Source organism: Henckelia pumila, chromosome 4 (genome assembly GCF_033568475.1).
Source record: "Henckelia pumila isolate YLH828 chromosome 4, ASM3356847v2, whole genome shotgun sequence".
In the NCBI taxonomy this organism is placed as follows: Eukaryota; Viridiplantae; Streptophyta; class Magnoliopsida; order Lamiales; family Gesneriaceae; genus Henckelia; species Henckelia pumila.
In genome coordinates, this window is record NC_133123.1 from 222,385,419 (window position 1) to 222,405,587 (window position 20,169).

The following is a 20,169-nucleotide window of genomic DNA, read 5'->3' on the forward strand; positions in this document are numbered from 1 at the left end:
ATCAATTGTTCATTAGAAACTTGGCCTGTTCGAATTCTATCTAGCAAATTAGGTACTACCGTTATTGCTGATAGTGTGCACACATCCCTTGGTCCGAGTACCTCCAAGCTCATCCGTTAAAATCAGCAATCAACTCTTGTTGGACTGTCAATTGGTTCAATGTTGCATACTTGCGACTCAATGCATCTACTACTACACTAGCCTTACCTGGATGGTAGCTAATGTCACTATCGTAGTCCTTCACCAATTCCAGTCATCTCCTTTGCCTCATGTTCAATTCCTTCTGAGCGAAGAAATATTTTAGGGTTTTGTGATCAGTGAAAATCTGACACCTTTCGCCATACAAGTAGTGTCTCCACAGTTTTAAAGAAAATACAACTACAGCCAACTCCAGGTCATGAGTCGGATAGTTCCTCTCATGGACCTTCAGCTGTCGAGATGCATATGCTATTACTTTATCATCCTGCATCAAAACAACTCCTAATCCACTCGGTATAAACCGCAAAATGACCTGTGCCTTCTGGAATTGCTAACACTGGCGCTGACATCAATCTTTCCTTCAATTCTGCAAAGCTCTTCTCACATTATTCTGACCACACAAACTTCACACCTTTTCGAGTTAAGGAAGTCAGTGGTAGAGCTATCTTGGAGAAGTCTTGAATAAATCTCCTGTAGTAGCCTGCTAAACCCAATAAACTCCGTATTTCTGTAGCATTATTCGGAGAAACCCAATTTCGAACTGTTTCCACCTTAGACGGATCCACCTCAATTCCCTTAGCTGAAACTATATGACCCAAAAATGAAATCTGCTCCAGCCAAAATTCACACTTACTGAACTTAGCGTACAGTTGCTTTTCTTTCAGAATCTGCAACACCGTAGACAAGTGCTGATGATGTTCCTCTAGGCTGCGAGAGTAGATCAATATGTCATCTATGAAGACTATGACAAACTGATCCAAGAAGGGCTGAAACTCCCTGTTCATCAAATCCATGAACACAACTGGTGCATTGGTCAACCCAAACAGCATTACTAAGAAATCGTAGTGGCCATAGCGAGTCCTGAATGCTATCTTCTGCACATCCTCATCTTTCACCTTCAGCTGGTGGTAGCCTGATTGTAGGTCGATTTTCGAGAACACCACCGCCCCTTGCAACTAGTCGAACAGATCATCTATTCTGGGCAAGGGATATCTGTTCTTTACTGTAACTCGATTCAGCTCCCTGTAGTCAATGCACAACCTCATTGACCCATCTTTCTTATTAACAAAAAACACTGGTGCACCCCATTGCGAAATACTCGGTCTGATGAACCCCTTATCCAGTAACTCCTGCAACTGATCCTTCAATTCTTTCATCTCGATCGGTGCCAATCTGTACAATGCCTTAGCAGCTGGCTTAGTTTCAGGCCACAATTCTATACCAAATTCGAATTCCTTGACTGGATGCAATCCCGCAACATCATCGGGAAAGACTTTTGGAAAATCTTTCACTACCTCTACTTCCCCAAGTTTCAGTCGTTGTACCTCCAGATCACCAGTTAGACTTGCAATAAATCCTGTACACCCATTACTCAATAATTGCCATGTTATTCCTGCAGAAATCATACCTGGTGAGCTCCTCTTAGACGTAGTGCGGAACACAAACGGTTTTCCGTTCTGATCTTTCAAAGAGACGGTTCTTTGTTTTCAGTCAATAATAGCCTCATGCTGAGCCAACCAGTCCATTCCAAAAATTGCATCGAAATCCACCATTTTCAGAACAATAAAATTTCCACACAAAACTAGGCTCTGCATCTGAACCTTGCAATTTCTTACCACACTACTACTTTTCAGTTCTTCTCCTGAAGGTAACGACACACAAAATTTCGAAATAGATTCATCCGGCAATACCCTCAATTTCATCATAAAACTAACTTACATAAAAGAGTGTGTAGCTCCTGTATCTATCAACACGAAAGCAGGTAAAACAACAATACGGATCATACCTGTGACAATTGCAGAATCTGGGTCAACCTGATCGTGAGTCATAGCAAACACTCTTCCCTTGATAGGACCCTTTGATTGCGGGCAATCCTTGGTGAAATGCACTGGCTTCTTGCAAAGAAAGAAAGTATTGGTCCCAAGCATGCATTGACCTGAGTGTGACATTCCACACTTCTAACAAGTAGGTGCATTTGCTGGCCTTGGAGCATTGGCATTCGGCTTATTCTTTCCCTGAGGTTGCGCCTGATTGGGGTTTTGGCGCTGCTGCTGCTACGGTCTCCTCTGAGCTGGAGTCTGGTACGGTCTCTTTTGGCTAGACCCTTGCTGCTCTCTCCCTTGATAGCTAGTTCTCTTCGCCTGAGATTCTTTGATATATCATTTCCGTCTTTCTTTGACAACATAGCCTCATCGACTACTGCTCGGTAAGTTTTTGCCCCACTCAATCTGACATCACGTCGAATAGTGGCATTCAGTCCCTCCACAAAATGCTTCAACTCCTCTTCAGCATTGCCCGAAATCATGGGCACAAAGTACCTCCCCCTCTCAAACTTCTTCACATACTCGGCAATGGACATGCTTCCTTGGCGGAGCTCCAAAAATTCTCTAGCAAGTCTAGTCTTGGTACTGACAGTGAAATACTTCCCATACAACAAGTCTTTGAATCCATTCCAATTCAATGTAGTCATATCCACAGCAGAATGGGATCCCTGCCACCAAACCCGTGCATCATCACGGAACATAAAGATGCCACACCTCACACGGTCTGCATCAGTGAGCTGCATGTAGTAAAAAATGGTCTCCACTGACTGCACCCATTCCTCGGCTATAAAGGGATCAGCTCCTCCTTTAAACTCCGGTGGCCCTAGATCCTTAAACTACTTAAAGATCGGATTGGTCAATAGCGGCTGATTGTTGTTCCGCCCGCCCGCTTGTGCTTGGATTAACTGTTGAATCTGTTCCCCTTGGGCTTTACTCTGCTCTTGCAACAGAGTCTCCAACCCAGCCAAAAACTGGTTATTCTGACGGTTAGCCATAATCCTTATGTCCACACAGTCCACATGCTTAATTACGTTATTTAAACATAACCTCATACTCAACATGCATAAATTATTAATCGTAATTAGTATCATGCATCTTAAACAATCCATAAGATAAAACTTGCAAACATTAAGACAAAGCATAGGGTCGTGGCGAGAATGCATGCGTGCAAACAAACCCAGAGCGAATTGCTCTGATACCAAGCTGTACCGTCCCAATTCCTCAATCGGAACGTTACTCAAACATACATAATTAAAATTTGGGAAAAATAAAAACTTTGCGGAAGCATCATCTTCTTTATTAAAATGAGCGTATTAAAAGTGCACAAATAATGAGATAACATCTAAAAGTCTTTGCCAAACATGGCCATCAACTTAAAATTCAAAACTTGTTTTTCTCATCAAAACATAAAATTTGTTTAAACAAAACTCATTCAATAGCATTCGCACTCATGCATCGCCCGTTGGACAGACCCCTGCCTCTTCTTCATGTCCGCCCACAAAATCATCAATGAATGCATCAACATCATCATTACCTGCACCATTCAAGTATAGTGAGTCTAAAGACTCAGCAAGAAAATGCATAAAAAGGGTCTTTCTAAACTTTTAAAAAGAAAACATTAACTTAAGCTTTCATGCAATAAACATAACTTTGTTGTAGCCATAACATAAAAATATTTGGGGTGATGAAGTATGAATAGTGTGGAAACCGCCATAATGAGCCATTCATAATTTCCTGTTAATCAACAAGCATATGGCATTACGCCCGTAAACTTTCATTCTTTGGATAGCCGCTTCGAGCTCATCCCGAAGTGCATACCCCGTATATCCATCCCGTGAGCCATGTTTTGATAGCCGCTCCGGAGCTCATCCCGAAGTGCATACCCCGTATAATCACCACAAGACGCATAAATCATCAAAATATTTTCCATGTACCATCGCATTCATCTTATCATATCATTTTGTATCATTGTAAAATCATGCTCATAAACTTCTCGTGATGCTAACATGCTTACATGCTTCAAAATATTTCATGAAGAATTAATTTTCAAAAGAAAGACACATAACATGCATTACATAACTTGACTAATCCATGTGAGGCATTCCGTCCGTTTCAAACATCGAAAACTTGATACTTTTTCATAAACATTCTTAAAATAATTAAAATACATTAAAATATCAAAATCATGATTTTTAGGACCCAAAAATACGTACATAGGGGTGGGAAAGTCGAGCCTGCGGCGCGGGCGCGCAGCCCACTCGCAAAAGTGCGGAGGCTCGGCGCGGGCGCGCTGCTCAGCAGCGCGGGCGAGCTGCCTATGCGCAGAAATGCACAGATCAGGTGCCGGCACGCTACTCAGCAGCGTGGGCGTGCCGTCCCGACTTATCTTCCAAAAACTCTTCTTTTCTGCACTATTTCAAAACCCACAATGCTTTGGGACTCTTTTCCATCAAAAATAACATTCAACAACATCAAAACTTCAAAAGTAACTCGTACCAATACACTAATAATTTCAAAGATTTTGAATCATAAACCTTCATTCATACTTTTACCCCAAAAATCTGATTTCTTGTCTTCAAATCATTCAAAACTCAATAAACAAGGACCGAACACATCTAGAATGCTTCACGTATCACAATCAAGCAACATACTCATAAATGTTTTCAAGAACGTGCATAGATCATAAATCAAAACAACTAGGGTTTTATCTTGAAAATACATATATTCTTAAATGGGTTTCAAAATCAGTAAAAACTTGCCTGAATTGATTCATTGGAATTAACCTGAGCGGTAGGACGATCTAGCCTCGAGCCTCTGAGAACCCTAGTCTTGATGCAGCATTTGAGAGAGAGATTTGAGAGAAAAAAAGAGCGTTCAAATGAGAGAAAAGAGAAGAAATTCTGAACGCTTAAACCGTTTTGTGACTGATGGGCTCCTAACACGGCCCATTAGTTACAATTAAAAGCCCTTTAAAATATTATTCTCTCTCAATAAATAAAATACACTGCATCCCATCAAATTTATTTTAGAATATTTTTCTTAACTCAATCCAAGGCTAGGCTCGTCCCTATGACCCAAAATTAATACAAACATGAAAACTTTAAAATCATATATATCACATAATAATTCAGGCATTCAAGTAATTCACATAATTAAACATAACAATTAAGCCTACTAAATAACATGCATTAAATCACATGATTTAATTATCTTAACATGATTAAGCTAGTGGACTTTTGGACCTTACAAAAGATATTCCTAAGACTGCATTCAGAATGAGGTATGGTCATTTTGAGTTTATAGTCATGTCGTTCGGTTTGACTAATGCTCAAGCAATTTTTATGGGTTTGATGAACCGTATCTTTCAGCGTTATTTGTATGAGTTTGTTATTATCTTCATCGATTATATTCTTATCTACTCAAAGAACCGTACTGACCATGCAGAGCATTTGAGGATCGTCTTGCAGATTTTGCAGGCTGAGCAGTTGTTTGCCAAGATGTCTAAGTGTGAGTTCTGGTTGGACCGAGTTTTCTTTCTCGGTCACATTATTTTAGGAGATGGGATTTCTATCGATCCCAACAAGATCGAAGCGGTTATGAATTGGCCTAGAACAACATCAGTGTCTGATATCCAAAGCTTTATGGGTTTAGCTGGTTATTATCGCCGATTCATTGAGGGATTCTCATCTATTGCAAAGCCAATTACCCAGCTGACTCAGAAGAATGCGCCTTTTATCTGGACTGCAAATTGTGAGGCTAGTTTTATTGATCTGAAGAAGAGACTGATGCGATCATGGATAGCTCGCATGTGGATCGAGTGGCAAGTGGAGTTCGAGATCCTTTGGAGTTGCCACAAGGGCCAATAATGAGAAGCCGAGCTAACAAATTCAAGAAGGCACTTCAAAATCTGATGCTAAATTACCAAGATGGAGTTGGAGCACTTGAGGATAAATTTGAGAGTTGCACATGCGTCCTTGAAGTGTTGGGAGTCAAAAGGAGTGAAGAAAATCAAAGTGAGGCAGAAGAGGTCTCGCTCGAGCGCAACCCAGTCTCGCTCGAGCGAGCTACATAAGAAATTTTGGGCAGAGGACTTCTCATTCGAGCGCACTTCGTGCTCTCTCGAGCGAGCTTGGAATTTTTGAGACCAGAGGGCTTCTCGCTCGAGCGCGAGTTATGCTCGCTCGAGCGAGCATGATTTTCATGAAATCTACACATACTTCGGTGTGTTGTGTGTGTGTTCAGGATTTTGATATTTTGATGTTATTTTCCTATTTTTTTAGAGTTTTAATTATACTAGAAAACTTTTTAGATGATATCTTTGATATCTTTAGGGAATATTTTGCGTTATCTTTTATTTTTGATTGTAAACTATAAATACTTTTGTTTATTTCATTAATAATAATTCAGATTCAGTATATACACAAATTATTGAAATTCTTTCTAGAATTTTATACAAAGCTTTGCTTTGGCTTTTCAAATCAAACTTTCTCAATTTAATTACTTGGAAGCGTTTGTCGATTGTTTCTCACTAAAGATTTTTAGATACAAGTTATCTAAAGGTTTTCTTTGGTTTCAATTGTCGTGATTTCTGTTGTTAATCGTACCGTCGATTAAAGGTGTAAATCCAAAATTCTATCAATTTTACTTGTTTCAAAGATTGGGAAAAACTTTGGATCTTTTGTTTATTGATTAGAGGGTGCGATTCATATTTGTAATCGTGTTTGCTAATCTTACACATCAATATTCATATCATTTGGTATCAAAGCCAAGGTTTTGAATCAAGTAAGTATCTTATCTTCATTTGTTCTTCGTTTTCTTCGTGTTCGTCGTTCTTCATTCTTCGTTCTTCGTTCTTCGTTCTTCATCTATCTCATATCAAATTTTTGTGTTGTTTCTTTCAAACTTGTTATCCAAGTCTCGTGTCTTGTGCTACAAGTTATAAATTGAAAAAAAATCGGTCAAAAAAATAGTGGGACCGAAAATTTTAAAAAAAGTGAAGAAAAGTAGCTTGTGGCCAATTCCTTTGTCTTTATTCATCCTTGAAGCGAGTCAGAGTCAAGTTGTCCATGAAATTCCCTACTTGTGTTTGTGCAATCTTTGTTGGTCAATTTTCAAGCATCTAAATGTTCTAAACTTGAAGGTTTGAATTTTATTCTACAAAGCAAAGCCTCTCCATAAATTTGGGTGAAAAAAAGGAGTGATTGAGTGATTCGTTTGTAGTGAACTGTGAGAATTTGTGTGAGGAAGTTTATTACTAATGTTTTTTTTGCAGGTACCATGAATCCCAATAAAGATGTTAGTGAGAGTGTGAACCAAGGAATTTCCAAGGTTCAAATGGATGCGTTGATTGGGTAGTTGACTAGGGTGATGAGATCGGAGTTAGAGCATCTTCATAAGAGAATGAGTAAGTTTTAAGAGAGTAGTGGTAGTGGAAAAAAATAAAAAAATAAGGGGAATTATTTTGAAGACGATGAGGAAAGTTTTGATGAGAATTGGGATGAGGAGAGAAGATTACATGGGGTAGGCATAGGCGAGAAGCGGTACGTGGAAAATTTACGGAGGCCAGTAAGGAGGATGGGAATATTAGTAGCATTAAGATGAAAATTCCAGCATTTCATGGGAAATCTGATTCGGAGGCGTATCTGGAATGGGAGAAGCATGTGGTGTTTGTATTTGATTGCCATCACTATTCTGACCTTATAAAAATGTTAGGTTAGCAGTGGTTGAGTTTTTAGATTATGCATTAAAGTGGTGGGATCAATTAGTGACCACTAGAAGGAGGTGTGGAGATCCGCATATCGAGACGTGGGAAGAAATGAAGTGTGTCATGAAGAAGTGTTTTGTTCCTAACCATTATTATCGTGAAATGTACAGGCGTCTACAGACTTTGAGGCAGGGTCCAAGGAGCGTGGAGGATTACTACAAGGAGTTGGAAACCACGATGATCCAGACCAACATTGAGGAGGATAATGAAGCTACAATGGCCAGATTTTTGTGTGGTTCGAATAGAGAAATCAAAGACCAAGTGGAGCTTTGCCACTGTTTTGATTTGGATGAGATGGTGCATACGACCATGAAGGTGGAGCAACAGCTCAAGAGAAGAAGAGTTGGCTGATTTCCTTCAGGTGGAGGATCGTCGACTTCTTGGCGTCCAAACGTTGCAAAACGGGAGGACAACAAGCCGGTGTTCAAACCAAAATCTGACACCAAATCGGAGGCACCAAAGCAAGTGGTTAAAGGTACATCTGAAACGTCTAATACTCGATCTAGAGATATTAAATGTTTTAGGTGTCAAGGCATTGGCCATATTTCTAGCCAATATTCAAATAAGAAATTGATGATTATTAATGTTTATGGTGATGTGGAGTCGGAGAGTGAGGAAGAAAATTATGATGGAATTCCTGCGTTGGTAGATCATGATGACGAGGATGGGTTTGGGACTGTTGTTGGTGAGTTATTGGTGAGTAGGAGAGTGTTACATGCACAACCTAGAGAAGAGGAAGAGAGCCAGAGGGAAAATCTTTTCCATACTCGTTGTTTTGTAAAGGAAAAGGTATGCAATCTTATCATTGATGGGGGTAGTTGCACCAATTTAGCGAGTTGCGAACTTGTGGAAAAATTGGGATTGTCTCTTTTGAAGCATCCTCAACCATATAGGTTGCAATGGTTTAATGATTGTGCGGAGGTCAGAGTTAATAGGCATGTTGTGGTGCCATTTTCTATTGGCAAATATGTTGATGAGGTTTTGTGTGATGTGGTCGCTATGCAAGCGTGTCATATTTTATTGGGTAGACCATGGCAGTTTGATAGGAGAGTGGTTCATGATGGCTTTAAAAATAAATATTCATCTGTAATGAAAAAAAGTCCATTGTAATGTTGCCTATGACTCCAAAACAAGTATTGGAGGATCAAATGAAAAAGAAAAAGAGAGATGAGGCCGAAAAAAAAAGTGAACAAAAAAGTGAGATGACCTTAGAAAAAAAGAATGATGAAAAAAAGATGAAAAAAAAGTTGAGCGAAAAGAGGCTGAAAAATATATATATATATCCCAAAAGAGTGAGTTGAGAGATGTTATGAATTCTCGAATTCCACTTGTGTTGTTGATTTATAAAGAGGTACTCCTTAACACAAGTGATATAGCCGGAGATCTTCCGAGCATTATTGTTTCTCTCTTGCAGGAGTTAGATGATTTATTTCTGGAGGAGCTACCTCAAGGATTACCACCTTTGAAGGGGATTGAACACCAAATCGACATGGTACCTGGGAGTGCATTGTCGAATCGTCCCGATTATAGGAGCAATCCGGAGGAAACTAAAGAGTTGCAATGACAGGTAAGTGAACTTTTAGATAAAGGTTTTGTGCGTGAGTCAATGTAACCATGTGTTGTACCTGTGTTGTAAGTACCTAAAAAAGATGGGTCTTGGCGTATGGGTGTTGATTGTAGAGCTATAAATAACATTAACATCAAGTATAGGCATCCTATTCCTAGACTAGATGATATGATAGATGAATTGCATGGTGCTTGTATGTTTAGCAAAATTGATCTTAAAAGTGGTTATCATCAAATTAGGATGAGAGAGGGAGATGAGTGGAAACTGCATTTAAAACAAAGTATGGGTTGTATGAATGGATGGTTATGCCTTTTGGTTTGACTAATGCATCTAGTACTTTCATGCGTTTAATGAATCATGTTTTGCGCGCATATATTGGGAAGTTTGTGGTTGTCTATTTTGATGATATATTGGTATATAGAAAAAACTTAAATGATCATGTGGAACACTTGAGAGTTGTTTTAATCACATTGTGTGCTGAACATTTATATGCTAACCTGAAAAAATGTGTGTTTTGTAAAAACGAACTCGTGTTTCTTGGCTTTGTTGTGAGTTCACAAGGTGTGAGGGTTGATGAAGAGAAGGTAAGTGTCATTCGAGATTGGCCGACACCTACATCGATTGGTCAAGTCCGGAGTTTTCATGGGCTTGCGAGTTTTTACAGGAGGTTCGTGAAGGATTTTAGCACATTGGCGGCGCCTATGACTGCGGTCATCAAGAAAAACATTCCATTCCATTGGGGCGAGGAGCAAGAAAAGTCTTTTAATATCATTAAGCAAAATTTGATTAAAGCTCCTTTACTTGTTTTACCTGATTTTACTAATACGTTTGAAAGTGAATGTTATGCATCAGGTGTAGGAATTAGAGGCGTTTTGATGCAAGGGGGAAAGACAGTGGCGTACTTCAGCGAGACGTTGAGTGGAGCGTCTTTGAATTATCCTACCTATGACAAGGAGTTCTATGCATTGGTGAGGGTACTCGAGACATGGCAGCATTACTTGAGGCCAAAAGAGTTCGTGATTCATACGGATCATGAGTCCTTGAAGCATCTGAAGGGGCAGCAGAAGTTGAATAAAATACATGCCAAATGGATAGCGTTCGTGGAGACTTTTCCTTATGTAATCAAGTACAAGCAAGGTAAGGAGAATGTAGTGGCGGATGCATTGTCAAGAAGGTACGTGCTCTTAACTACTTTAGACTCTAAATTTTTGGGGTTTGAGCATGTGAAAGCATTATATGTGAGTGATGTTGATTTTGGAGAGATTTTTACGTCATGTATGCGTGGTCCAAAGGATAAATTTTACTTTCATGATGGCTATTTGTTTAAAGGGGATAAATTGTGCATTCTTAAGTCTTCAATTAGGGAGTTACTTGTTAGGGAATTGCATAGTGGTTGTTTAATGGGGCATTTTGGTGTGGTTAAGACATATCAAATTTTGCATGAACATTTTTATTGGCCGCATATGAAGCATGATGTTGAGAGAATGTGTGAGCGGTGTGTGACTTGTAAGAAAGCAAAATCTAGATCACAACCACATGGGTTATATACTCCACTTCTAGTACATAATGAACCGTCGGTAGATATTTTCATGGATTTTGTTCTTGGATTACCTAGGTCTAAGAAGGGGAGGGATTCTATTTATGTTGTGGTTGATAGGTTTTCAAAAATGGCACATTTTATTTCATGTCACAAATCAAATGATGCTTCGCATGTTGCAGATTTGTTCTTTAATGAGATTGTAAGATTGCATGGCATGCCTAGAAGTATTGTTTCTGATAGGGATACTCGGTTTTTGAGTTACTTTTGGAAAACATTGTGGTGTAAACTTGGAACTAAGTTGTTGTTTTCTACTAGTTGTCATCCTCAAACTGATGGACAGACTGAGGTAGTTAATAGAGTTTTAGGGACATTGTTGCGCTCTATCATTAAAAAGAATTTGAAAAATTGGGAGGATTGTTTTCCATTTATTGAATTTGCATATAATCGTAGTGTGCATTCTACTACGAATTATTCACCTTTTGAAATTGTGTATGGTTTTAACCCATTGACTTCGTTGGATTTGATATCGTTACCTATGAGTGAAAGGGTTAATTTGGATGTCAAGAAGAAAGCTGAATTTGTGAGGAGCTTGGATGAAAAGGTACGTGAGAATATCGAGAAAAAAAATTTGCAGTATACCAAGCAAGCGAACAAGGGAAGGAAGAAGGTTGTATTTGAGCCCGGTGATTGGGTTTGGTTGCATCTGAGAAAAAGCATTTTCTGGAGAAGAGGCGTTCAAAGTTGTTACCTCGAGGGGATGGTCCTTTTCAAGTCGTGGAGAGAATCAACGACAATGCCTACAAACTAGATTTGCTAGGTGAGTATAACATGAGTACTACAATTAATGTTTTTGACTTAACTTTGTTTGATGTAGGAGACAAACGAGATTTGAGGACAAATCACTTTCAAGAAGGAGAGGATGATGCGATCATGGATAGCTCGCATGTGGATCGAGTGGCAAGTGTTGTTCGAGATCCTTTTGAGTTGCCACGAGGGCCAATAACGAGAAGCCGATCTAACAAATTCAAGAAGGCACTTCAAAAGCGGATGCTAAATTATCAAGATGGAGTTGGAGCACATGAGGATAAATTTTAGAGTTGCATATGCGTCCTTGAAGTTTTGGGAGTCAAAAGGAGTGAATAAAATCAAAGTGAGGCAGAAGAGGTCTCGCTCGAGCGCAACCCAGTCTCGCTCGAGCGAGCTGCATAAGCAATTTTGGGTAGAGGACTTCTCGCTCGAGCGCACTTTGTGCTCACTCGAGCGAGCTTGGAATTTTTGAGACCAGAGGGCTTCTCGCTCAATCATGAGTTATGCTCGCTCGAGCGAGCGTGATTTTCATGAAATCTACACACACTTCGGCGTGTTGTGTGTGTGTTCGTGATTTTGATATTTTGATGTTATTTTTCTATTTTTTGAGAGTTTTAATTATACTAGAAAACTTTCTAGATGATATCTTTGATATCTTTAGGGAATATTTTGCGTTATCTTTTATTTTTGATTGTAAACTATAAATACTTATGTTTATTTCATTAATAATAATTCAGATTCAGTATATACACAAATTATTGAAATTCTCTCTAGAATTTTATACAAAGCTTTGCTTTGCCTTTTCAAATCAAACTTTCTCAGTTTAATTACTTGGAAGCATTTGTCGATTGTTTCTCACTGAATATTGTCAGATACAAGTTATCTGAAGGTTTTCTTTGGTTTCAATTATCGTGATTTCTGTTGTTAATCGTACCGTCGATTAAAGGTGGAAATCCAAAATTCTATCAATTTTACTTGTTTCAAAGATTGGGTAAAACTTTTGATCTTTTGTTTATTGATTAGAGGATGAGATTCATATTTGAAATCGTGTTTGCTAATCTTACACATCAAGATTCATATCAGAGACTGACCAGTGCTCCGATTCTATCTATTCCATCAGGTACTGGAGGTTTTACCGTTTATTGCGATTCTTTTAATCGAGGCTTGGGTTGTGTTCTTATGCATCATAAGCACGTGATAGCGCATGCATCGAGGCAGCTGAAGCCGCATGAGACTCATTATCCGAATCATGATCTTGAACTCGCTGCGATCGTATTTGCTTTAAAGATCTGGCGTCACTATCTTTATGGTGAGTCTTTCGAGATCTTTTCTGATCATAAGAGCCTTAAGTATTTGTTTTCACAGGCAGAACTGAATATGAAAAAGAGAAGATGGTTAGATTTTTTGAAGGATTTCGTCTGTGAAATCAAATACTACCCGGGAAAGTCGAATGCAGCTGCAGATGCCTTGAGCCGAAAGCTTTGTTCTTTATCTCTTTCTACTATTGGTGTTTTTCAGTTGATCGATGATTGTTGCACTTCTGGTTTGGAGTTTGAAATAGATAGGAGGACTATCAGAGTATTTTCTATTCAAGCCGAGCCAAAGTTATTTATTATGATCAAGGAAGCATAGAAGTCTGATCCGACACTCAGATTTCAGTAGAGAAAGTCATATCTGGGCATCAGTATGAATTTCAGGTTAGAGATGATTATTTGTTTGTGCATAATCATATTGTTATGACCGATTTTTTGGAGTTGAGGCAGCATATTCTTTGAGAGGCACATTGCAGTCGGTTCAGTATTCATCCTGGAGGTCGGAAGTTGTACAACGATCTGAAGAATCAATTCTGGTGGAAGAAGGTGAAGAGCGATGTCACAAGATTTGTATCTCGATGTTTGAACTGTCAGCAGGTGAAAGCAGAGAGGAAGCGATCGGGTGGTCTGTTGCACAGTTTAGCTGTTCCTGAATGGAAGTGGGATCATATTTCGATGGATTTTGTCATGAAGATACCGCGATCTGTTCGATGATGCGATGATATTTGGGTAGTGATCGACAGATTGACGAAGTCTTCTTGCTTTATTATGTACAGGATGACATATCGTCATGGTCAGATGGATGAATTATATGTTGGCAACGTTGTGAGATTGCATGGTGTGCCGAAGTCGATCGTTTCAGACCGAGACCCTAGATTCACTTTGCACTTTTGGCATAGTCTTCAAGAGGCACTTGGTACTCGATTGCATCTGAGTACAGCATATCATCCTCAGACCGACGGACAGTCAGAGCGAAATATCCAGACTCTTGAGGATATGCTACGAGCAGTAGTGCTAGACTTTGGCACTAGTTGGCAGGATTCTTTGCCTCTTGTCAAGTTTTCTTACAACAACAGTTATCAAGCGAGTATTCGTATGGCACCTTTTGAGGCTTTGTACGGTAAGAAGTGCCGATATCCTTTGTTTTGGGATGATGTGTCCTAGTCACCTGATCTGGGATCGGATATGCTTCGAGACATGGCGGAGCAATTAAAGATCATTCAGAAGAGAATGAATTCAGCTCAAGATAGACAGGCGAAGTATGCGAATATAAGACATAGACCTCTGAGTTTCGATCAGGGAGACCGAGTATTCTTAAAGATTTCTCCTTTCAGAGGCACTATCAAATTTGGAAATATATGGAAGTTATCGCCGAGATTCATCGGACCGTACGAGATTCTCTAGAAGTTAGACGATCTTGCCTACAGGCTTGCACTTCCTCCATCTTTATTTGTTATTCACGACGTTTTTCACGTCTTTATGTTGCGGAAATATCATCCAGATCCTTCTCATATTCTTCAGCCTGACGAGGCCTTGATGAGACGCTGAGCTACTTTGAGCGACCGATTCAGATCCTTGACCGAAAGAAGAAGCAGCTCAGAACCAAGTCGATTTATTTGATGAAAGTTCAATGGGGCCATCATGGAGTCGAAGAGGTGACTTGGGAGACAGAATCTGATATGAGACAGCAGTTTCCAGAGTTATTCGGATAACGTGAGTTCTTGTTTCTGTCTTAAGTTCTTAATTATATCATATGTGATTGATTCTTATTGATTTCGAGGAGGAAATCTCTTCTTAGAGGGGGAGAATAGTAACGCCCCGAAATTATCTTAATTGAGTTTATTTGAGATAATTGGAGATTATAGAATTCAAGAGCCGATTTGATTTTGATCAGGGTATATTTTGCAATTTTTGGATTTTTCAAGGACTAAAACACAAAATTGCAATTTGTTATATTATTTGGACTTTGAAAATAATAGACTTAGTCTAATTTGCTTCCTTCATTCCTTCCAAACGTGATTCCTCCATTGAAGACGCCCCAAAGTCTCTTCAAGCTTTGTGATTTCATTTTTTCGATCGATCCGTCCGGTAGAATTTTAATCCGAAGTTAGTTTAGCGATCCCGACAGCAAGAGCTTCGTTCTATCGTATGTATTTCTCCGATCAATTATATTTTTATTTTCGAATTTTTTTAGAATCGACTGATTTTATGTTATGATGTTCTTGAACTAGTTCTTATCGTTTATTCTCAGTCGGTTTTGAAAAGGAGCGTCGTTCGGAATTGTTATGATTTTTGGAAGCCTATTTCAAAAATGGGGATTTTGAGATTTGTTGAATTGGAATTGTTATTGATGTTTTAGCATTGTATTGAGTTGTTTGTGATGCTATACTACTGTCTGTGTTTCCGGTTTGATCATAATATAGTCGTTATGCCGCCGGTTTGAGTTTTGGGATTTTAATTCATTTGAATTTTTGAACCATTGGTAGTTGGGTTTGATTGTCGTTTTTGATATTCTTTTGCCTTCGTACAGATTCGTTTGAAGTTGGTTGAGCCCAGAGTTAACAGTAATCGATCGTCGAAGAGTTGGACAAAGAACGGTAAAGATTTTTACCTTGAACGTTTGTTGTTTTTGGTTGTAAGGATTTTGATATAACCTCTTATTGTAGCTTATCCAGAGTTGGAGCTATCTGAATCTAAAGGTACAAGCAGACATCATTTAATCTAGATAGAACACTCAAGACAGATGGTTCTTGGGTTTCCCTTAAATCACATACTTGTTGTAATGGACTGGGCTGGCCCAGCCATTCTTGCACTCATGGTCTTCTCCCCTATGATGGGGAGTTTTTGCCCTCCCCAGGAATCAAACCTTGTACCCCTGGCTTAAATACAAAGTTTTTATGATTCCTGGTACCATTGAGCTAGCTAGCTCAATGGTACCAGGAATCATAAAACTTTGTACTTAAGCCTGGAGGTACAAGGTTCGATTCCTGGGGAGGGAAAAAACCCACTGCCAGGAGTGGGGAGGTTTTTTTGTAATGACCCACGTCCTTCCACCGCATCCCTTCCCAGCCTATAGCATGGGCTCGGACCGCATGGTTCGACGGGCTAGCTCAATAGTACCAGGAATCATAAAACTTTGTACTTAAGCCTGAAGGTACAAGGTTCGATTCCTGGGGAGGGAAAAAAAACCCACTGCCAGGAGTGGGGAGGTCATAAGTGTGATGCCCGTCAAACCATGCGGTCCGAGACCATGCTATAGGCTGGGGAGGGATGCGGTGGAAGGACGTAGTTCGTTACATAAAGGGCGTCCTTTTTATGTAATGGACTGGGCTGGCCCAGCCATTCTTGCACTCATGGTCTTCTCCCCCCTGGTGGGGAGTTTTTGCCCTCCCCAGGAATCGAACCTTGTACCCCAGGCGGTGGAAGGACGTGAGTCTTTACACTTGCATCAATACTTGTTCTAGAATGGGAAACTTGTATTTTGTTGATTAACTTTTGTTATTAGTTGAATTATGGATTAATGCTTCTATATGCATTCATCTTGAGCCAAATCTTTGATTTCAGCAGGCTGTACGGCCCTTTTTGTTTAGATGTTTTGGGGGCCATATTGCAAGTGGCCTGGGTTGTAGAAGTTCACCTAGTGTCAGCATACTTCTTATAGTCGCACCAAAGTCTAGATGATGGAGACACGGGGCACCACATCGATCGGGAGAGTCGGTGAGTTGTTACGTGATCTCATCCTCGGGATCCCAGAAGCATAGCAGCAATTCCTTGATTATCAGAGTTGATATCCCGGTTTTAAAGACATGCATTTCATTCATATTAACATTGAATATGTTGTCTTTATATCATGTTATTGAGATATTACTTGTTATTGCATGTTATGTTGCTTTTACTTGGAATATCATTCTCACCGAAGTTATCCGGCTGTTGCTTTGTTTTGTATGTGTACTTGGCAACAGGTGGGGCAGGATCGAATCAGAGGAGACTTGGTTAGTATCGAGATCAAGGAATAGAAGTGAGACTCAGTTTAGAAGTCGAACAGCATGTCAATCTAGTTATATATTGGAGCATGTTTAGAACTCGAACTTTGTTGATTATGTTGTATCGATTATGCGAGTATTGAGGTTTGTATGTTGTTGTTGCATGTATTTTGTACCTCATTATGTATTGAATAGATTTTTGTAGTTGAAGTTTGGTTAAATTATTCTAGAAATTGGATCAGAGTTGCCCTCGCTCGATCGGTAGAGTTTGACCGCTTGAGCGAGAGTGTCTGTAGTCTCTTCTCTGTATTTCAAATTTTTGCCCGCTCGATCGGTTGAGTTTTACCGATCGAGCGAGCGGTCTTATAGTAGGCGGGCAGAGTTTTGCTTGCTCGAGCGGCAAGATCTTACCGCTCGAGTGAGGCCCCTTTGCATGGAAATTTTTTTTATTTATTGTCTTTCAATCTTAGATCTTGTATGCTTAATTATTGTTTAATCCGAGTTTAGATGTTTAGAACCAAGGTCTCACATTCATAATGCTCATATCTGGTACGGAAAGCAGTCTTAGAAATGTCTTAGTCTCTTATCCGCATCTGATGGTATCCTGATCTCATATCTATCTTCGAATAAACAGAAGTATCCTGCAATTGATCGAACAGATCATCAATGCGTGGAAATGGATACTTATTCTTGATGGTGAAATGATTCAACTGTCTGTAATCAATACATAATCACATCGATCCATCCTTCTTCTTGATGAATAAAAAGGTGCTCCCCACGAAGAAACTCTCGGAAGAATATATCCCTTATCCAGCAGATCCTGCTACTGCTGCTTCAATTCCTTCATCTCTGACGGAGCCAAACAATAAGGTGCTCGGGTTATAGGAACTGTTCCTGGTATTAGATCTGTAAGGCCCGAGGTTACTTGATTTGATCCGGAATTAATTTAATTTTAATACGAGTATATTTAATTTGGGAATATTTAGAGTTTTGATTTAAATTCTAATATTCTTAAATTATTTAGGATTGAAATTGAATTAAAAAGAGGGTCGAGGACTGAATTGCAATTTTTGAAGAGTTGAGGGACGAAAATGCAATTTGTCTTGAAGCTATCTTATTTACTTGATTAGTCATTAGTTTATACGTGTGATATGTATCTTTCTTCAGAAAACTTCAGAGCACCAAGCCGAGACCTTCCTTCTCTTTGATTTTTTTGATTTTCAAATCCTCGTATCTTTTGCTCCGATTGTCTGATTTTAATTCCGAAAATAGCGTTGCGATCCTTAAAACAAGGGCTTCGATTTGGTGTAAGTATCACCTTATGTATAGAATGTTTTGAAATCAGAATATTGAAGGAATCAGTTTATGAGTATGATTAAGTGTTCTTGACGCTTTATCTTTTGTATATTCGAAATTGAATCGAAGAATGGATATTATTTATGATTCTTATGCAATTTCAGCTTCGATGTCGAACTTGTTAGCTGCTGATATGGTGATATATGAAGTGTTTTTACTAATATGAGTTGTAGATGATAGATAGATTTATTTCGATATTTTGTCGGTTACCGATTTTCAGTCGCTACGCTGTCGATTCGTGTTTTGAGACCATTTTGATAGCCGATGATTGAGCTGAGACATTATTTGTGATGCTGTTGACATTGTAGTATTTTTATTCTTCAATTTTAGACTAGTTTTGAAGCTAACGACTCAAGAACTTGAATTCGAACCGAAGAAGAAGAAGTCGAGGTTGAAGTGATTTTGATTGAAGATATATTGATGATTTTGAAATGAGAGTTGAATGAAGTTTGATATGAATGTTTTGATGTTATGTTTCAGATTTGAAGCGTTCAAAACCGAGAAAACCAGAATGTATAAGACTACATCGCAAGTTAGGGATTTGTAACTCGAGAATGAAGCTTCTTGAGTTGTCCCGCCAAAATCACATACTTGTTTATCGCTTTGATTATGTTATGATGTTGTCGATCCATCACAGGTAGTAGATCTTTATTTGATATGATATGATATGATATGATATGAGATATGAATTTATTCTTATGCCAGGGTCTGAGGCGACCTTATTTTCTAGTCCAAAGGGATGATGATAGATGGATATCCATGTCAAGATCGTATACAAATCTTGATGGCAAAGAGTGTGATAGGAATCAATTCTTTATATATATGCGTTTACTCTACTCTCGAGTTGAAATGTTTAGAGTCGATATGCTTTTCTTTAACGTATGTATATGTTGTTTATACTGAGAATTGTATTCTCACCGGATGTTTCCAGCTTTTATCTTATTTTGTATGTGTGCATGACAACAGATAGGCAAGAGCTGGCCAAAGTCACCGAGGGTAGCTCATGAGAGAGCATAGATATGTGGACTCGGGTTGTGTAGCTGATTTGATGAACTTAGAAGACCGAGCGCACCCAAGGTTGAAAAAAAAAATTTGTTTGCTCTTCTTCATTCCTTGTTTGATTAATGATGTTTAATTACTATTTGCCCTAAGAATGAGATTAGCAACCCAAGGCAGAAAAATGTACAATGATTTGAAGAATCAGTACTGGTGGAAACAAATGAAGTCTAATGTGACTGAATTTGTATCCAAATGCCTCAATTGCCAACAGATGAAGGCTGAGAGGAAGAAACCGGGCGGCTTATTACAGAGTTTATCTATTCTTGAATAGAAATGGGACCACATTTCTATGGATTTTGTGATGAAATTGCCACGATCATCCCGAGGATGTGATGCTATTTGGGTGATCATTGATAGGTTGACGAAATCTGCGTGTTTTATTCTCTACCGAATGACTTATCGTCATGATCAAATGGCAGATCTCTATATTCGAGAAGTGGTAAGACTGCATGGGGTGCCAAAGTCGATTGTATCTGATCGAGATCCTAGATTTACGTCGCACTTTTGGCATAGCCTATAGGAAGCTCTAGGTACGCGCTTACATTTGAGTACAACTTATCATCCTCAAACTAATGGACAATCTGAACGAACCATTCAAACTCTTGAGGATATGCTAAGAGCTGTAGTACTTGATTTTGGTACTACATGGCAAGATTCAATACCACTTGTGGAGTTTTCATATAACAACAGCTATCAGACGAGTATAAAGATGGCTCCATTCGAAGCGTTATATGGGAAGAAATGTTGATCGCCATTATA

The 20,169-nt window shown here is 39.1% G+C and overlaps 1 protein-coding gene across 1 annotated transcript; it reads right to left on the minus strand.

Moving 5' to 3' along the window:
- Nucleotides 1-253: 253 nt before the first annotated feature.
- LOC140862798 (uncharacterized) lies at nucleotides 254-3,016 on the minus strand. The gene is made up of 6 exons (XM_073265834.1): nucleotides 2,956-3,016; nucleotides 2,135-2,844; nucleotides 1,985-2,093; nucleotides 1,266-1,555; nucleotides 847-906; nucleotides 254-463 (listed from the first exon to the last, which is right to left on the minus strand). Exons 1-6 carry the CDS (start codon nucleotides 3,014-3,016, stop codon nucleotides 254-256), a joined length of 1,440 nt encoding a protein of 479 aa, XP_073121935.1.
- Between the last annotated feature and the right edge of the window lie 17,153 nt (nucleotides 3,017-20,169).